Below are 4354 nucleotides of genomic sequence, written 5' to 3'. Positions count from 1 at the left end.
TACTGACGAATTGACTGAGTCAAACAGCTCACCAAGCGTTTTACCCACTCCTAATACACTACATTACAAGAACCTACACTGTGAGAGTGCTTGCGATTCGCTGAGAAAAGTATTTGTAAAATTCCGGTTTATATTTGATCCACCCTCGTATTTTGAACAACTGTTTCTGTTGCGCAATAGAGGACTGACATAGTTCTGCTAGACTTCGAGATGCGACGGTTATCCCCGGAATTTTCTGTTGAACAAATTTGCCATATCATCGTCACTCTTGCAAGTGCCAAGCTCTCACTGGTTACTAGGCTGAAAAGCATCCCACCGTGTCAACAAAATGCTAAGACACTCGCGGTAAAAATGCAGAAGGCAGTCGTCCTTGGGTTGCTCCATGTCCTCAGGATGCACGAGAGTTTTGCAGGATCATCGTATCAAGTCTATCACAGACTGTAACCACCTACCTTAAGGCTATCGTCACGGTTGTCCTTATGAAAAACGTTTAATTATACATAATATCCAACATAGGTGTGAGTTACCGCGGTCCTACTAAGATTCAGTGACACTTTCATACATGGCAATTGCTGCATTGTTGTACTCCACGCCCTGCGGTGGTTGTTTAACCTGTTTTTTAAAACATTTAACCGAAGGGCCCACGACAAAGCACTGGACGTGGCATAGACTTCTGGACCATGACTTGCTAGACTGCTACGATATCAGAATTCTTATTGTTCAAGGAAGATTTGTGGCGCGTATGTACACTCTGTGGTGCCAGAAGCACCCAGCAAAGGATCCTTTTCCTCATATGCCAAAAATGATGAATATTCCGTTATCTTTAGACACTAAGTTCGTAGAAGTACAATAAGGAAGCCTGGAAGCTTTTGGAGATGATAAAAAATGTACCATCCTTTCAAGAAATCTGAGTTGAATGGAAGTGAATTAAAATCAACCGACAATACAAAGGCATTGCCTGCTTTGTCAGTAGTGGTGAAACCATTTCCTTTCGACAAAATTCCTAGTTTTTAATAAGTTCTCAGAGAATTGGGTGCCTCACACCTGGTCGAACTCGGCGCGAAGAGGAACCCTTATATTTGGCACATTTGCATATTATTAGCCAGTCTCGGAGCAGAGATCATAATAAAGAAAATAGAGGCGCTCTCAAGAACGTTACTTTGAAGAATATAAGTTGCCATATAGAACAGGATTCTACCGCGTATGATGGACTAACGGCTTTGATACAGGCGACAGTAGCTATCCACACGAAAATAGACCATCAGCACGTTCTAAGTCGTTGCCAAGGTAGCTCCGGAGATTTGTCTGTATTCTGCCCTGAATGCCTGGACTGCAACATTCGCCACTAAGAGATGGTCGACTGGCTCCAGACTCAATATACCGTCTAGTCTAAATGGACCATCCCCTCCGATCATCGTTACCTCATTGGCAAGTTTAAAAAGAAGTTGAAACAGAAAGTTAAAGCCATGTTCGACGACTTGCAGAACTACCTGAATCGGTTTAAAAAGTTCCTAAAAAGCAAAAACGCACTTCAGGACATAACCGCACCTGTTAAACCCGAAACTAAGAACGCTATTCATCTTTTAGGAAAATAGTGGAAACTTGCGGTCACACCGATCGCATGATTGGACCGTGAAATTGAAAAGTGATTGCAGTGATTGCAAGGCGAAAATAGAGTGATTAAAATGTACTTTGTTCGCCGATTTCAGGAGTTGTGTACCTCTGGAGTTTCACTCGATTTTAAGTTTTGTATTTTCATAGAACATTATAAATATTTTACTAAGATAGAAATAAGAAAAATTTCCACAAATAGTATATTTTCAATGAAAAATATTAAAATTTACAGTTCCAAAATTAAGTATACTCATGATCTATATTCATATAAACTATTCTATTACTGCTTTTAGATAGTCTCATTCTAATCGCTATGTTACAGTGAAAACAACGAGCCTGCTCTGCTTGTAGAGTTTCTTTTCTTTCGTCGAATTAAATTATAAGTTTTCCTTTCTAGTTAGAGATGCAACTATTTGGCGCTCAACAACGATTTATTATATAAATTAATTAAATCGAACATTGACAGCTCTTATCCAAGCCGCAACACGCCAAAAAAGAAATTTTGTCACCGAAGTAAAAGTTTAATAGAATTTAATATACGGCCCGTTTATGAAATACAAGATTGCAAAAACATGTTCAGTCTCTCTCGTTTCATACACACAAATAATTAAAGTAACAGATCGAGCATAGCTGGGCTGAGCTAACCACGGGAGGGGCTGTGGATGTGTGCAGTCCGCTATTTTACAAATGGGCCGTCAGAAAAGACGACCCACAATCCATAGGATAGGCTGGGTTGAATTAATTTTTTTCACGCAGAAATCTGAAATTGAACGTAGTTTTCAAAATTAAATGCTTCTTCTTCCGTCAATATTTTTGATTTCAAGATGAAACTTTGTTCGCTACTGCTTTCATGTGTCTACTCTTAAATAAAATACTTTAATGACTTATATTTAGGAGTGGGTTTTTTGCCATTTATGAAGTTCCTATTCCCCTGTGCATTACTTTTGATTTACTTTACCTGGAAATCTTCGGTGCACATCCCTTGAAGTCGATTGATTTCCAACCTAAGAGTTGCCACTTCACTGTCTTTCTGTCGGAGTTGAGCTTGCCATCGCGTTTCTACGGATTCTATGTGGTTCTGAAGTTTAACTAGCATGCCCTCCTGAAAACAAATATAATAAAAATAAGCATTATATAAAATATGTATTTTTCTAAAGAGCTGCGAAAAAAAATTAGGTACCATAAACCGTCAACTAAGCGAAAGATGAGCGGCGCACATTAGGGGTAAGCGAATTATTTCCAAATAAGACAAATATATGAAAGTAATTCTGGAGAAGGAGCTGAATTGGAAGGGGCATCCGAAAGAAAAATGCAGACGACAGGCCAGGATGAGGATGACCCTTGGGCTCTACTCGAAAATTCTTAAACTTAGGCTTCCCTACGCCGATGTGGTCTACTGAACACCAATTCGCTAAACAGTTGCATATTAAGGTCTAATTTTTGTGCATTCCATATATTACTCTGTTGAAAATGTTAACGCGATTTTTTAAATATAATTATTTATTTTGTTTTAAAATTGAAAAAGGGCAATTTTAATGCGCCTGGCGAATGCAACCTACTAGGGTGCATCATGATAGCTTTCTCTAGTTTTCTGGAGTTCCTCTTCTTCTTCTTTGGTTTTGGCTTCTTGATTCATTTAATAAGCAATCACATAACCACAAAAGTATTGATGTACTCCACAAGTTCTGTATAAAATTCATTCAAAAAATAGTTAGCTCTCTTCTTTAGATAGGTTCTAGATATGATTCCAGCCTTAATTATAGGTTTCTGTAGTGAATCTTCCAATCCCAAGAAGGCGATCCTCTTACTCTCTACTAGTTCCACCATTTAGAGGAAAGGGAGGAAAATTGCCCCGGCAGAAAGGAAGCAAATTCCAAACCATACATACGTCAGTTGGTAGATAGATGACTCTAATTTAAACAGTAAACCAACACAATACACCATCGGTGGAAACACATGTTTCCCCAGGGAAGCGGAAAACTGAAAATTCAGAAAAGTGCGACTGAGTTGACGCACAAAAGGGGGAGTGAGATTGTTAAAATTGGTCGAATCGTCTGAGCTGAGCGAAAAAGATTTGTGGGTTGACGTCTGAAAAAAGTTTTAAAAAATTTTAACCGGTTAATATCTTTTGTTCCCTTTTTTCTTTTTAAAATTTCACAAAATTACCCTATTGCTTAAAAAAGTATAGAGAATTTTGTTAAATGTAGAGTTTTTGGTATTAAATAATAATAAAAAATTATAAATTGAAAAACATTTTTTTGCTCAATTTAGAATTTTTTAAATGGCCAAAAAACATGTTTTTTATTGAGTCCTATGCACACATTTTTGAAAAAGTTGAATATGTCGAGCCTGAAATTTCTTTAGCTCAAACCAAAGACACATACTGTTATTTTGACGAACTTGCTAAGACTAACCTTTAAGGCGCAAAAAATGATTGTGCTGTTATGGAAAAACGATATTTTAGTAGGAATAAGATAAAGGAAGTATAATGGAAGCTTCTAATATGTCCCCTAAGGGTTTACATTTTTCTTGCACCTTCTTCTTTATTCCTTGACACACCCCCCACACACTTACTTCATGGTGGAAGGGGGACCTACAGTTTAATGTGGGTTCCGAACCACCAAGAGCAACAGCTTTAAGTACTCAGAGAAAACTTTTTTCTCTAGAGGTACCGGTCTCATGACTCTCCGGAGATGAACAACTCCCTTGCCAGGCTAGTGTTCACCGAATGGGTCGCCGA

At 38.1% G+C, this 4354-nt stretch overlaps 1 protein-coding gene across 1 annotated transcript in view; it reads right to left on the bottom strand.

Annotated features, from left to right (window-relative positions):
* LOC117173685 (kinectin) overlaps positions 1-4354 on the bottom strand; it is a 237096-nt gene that overhangs the window by 12061 nt on the left and 220681 nt on the right. The window contains exon 10 of the mRNA XM_033362326.1: positions 2573-2716. Coding sequence (XP_033218217.1) covers positions 2573-2716 — 144 coding nt within the window. The remainder of the gene's footprint in view (positions 1-2572; positions 2717-4354) is intronic.

This window comes from Belonocnema kinseyi, chromosome 5 (genome assembly GCF_010883055.1).
Source record: "Belonocnema kinseyi isolate 2016_QV_RU_SX_M_011 chromosome 5, B_treatae_v1, whole genome shotgun sequence".
Classification (NCBI taxonomy): domain Eukaryota; kingdom Metazoa; phylum Arthropoda; class Insecta; order Hymenoptera; family Cynipidae; genus Belonocnema; species Belonocnema kinseyi.
Note: the sequence above shows the minus strand (reverse complement) of the source record. Positions and strands in the feature narration are given on the sequence as shown.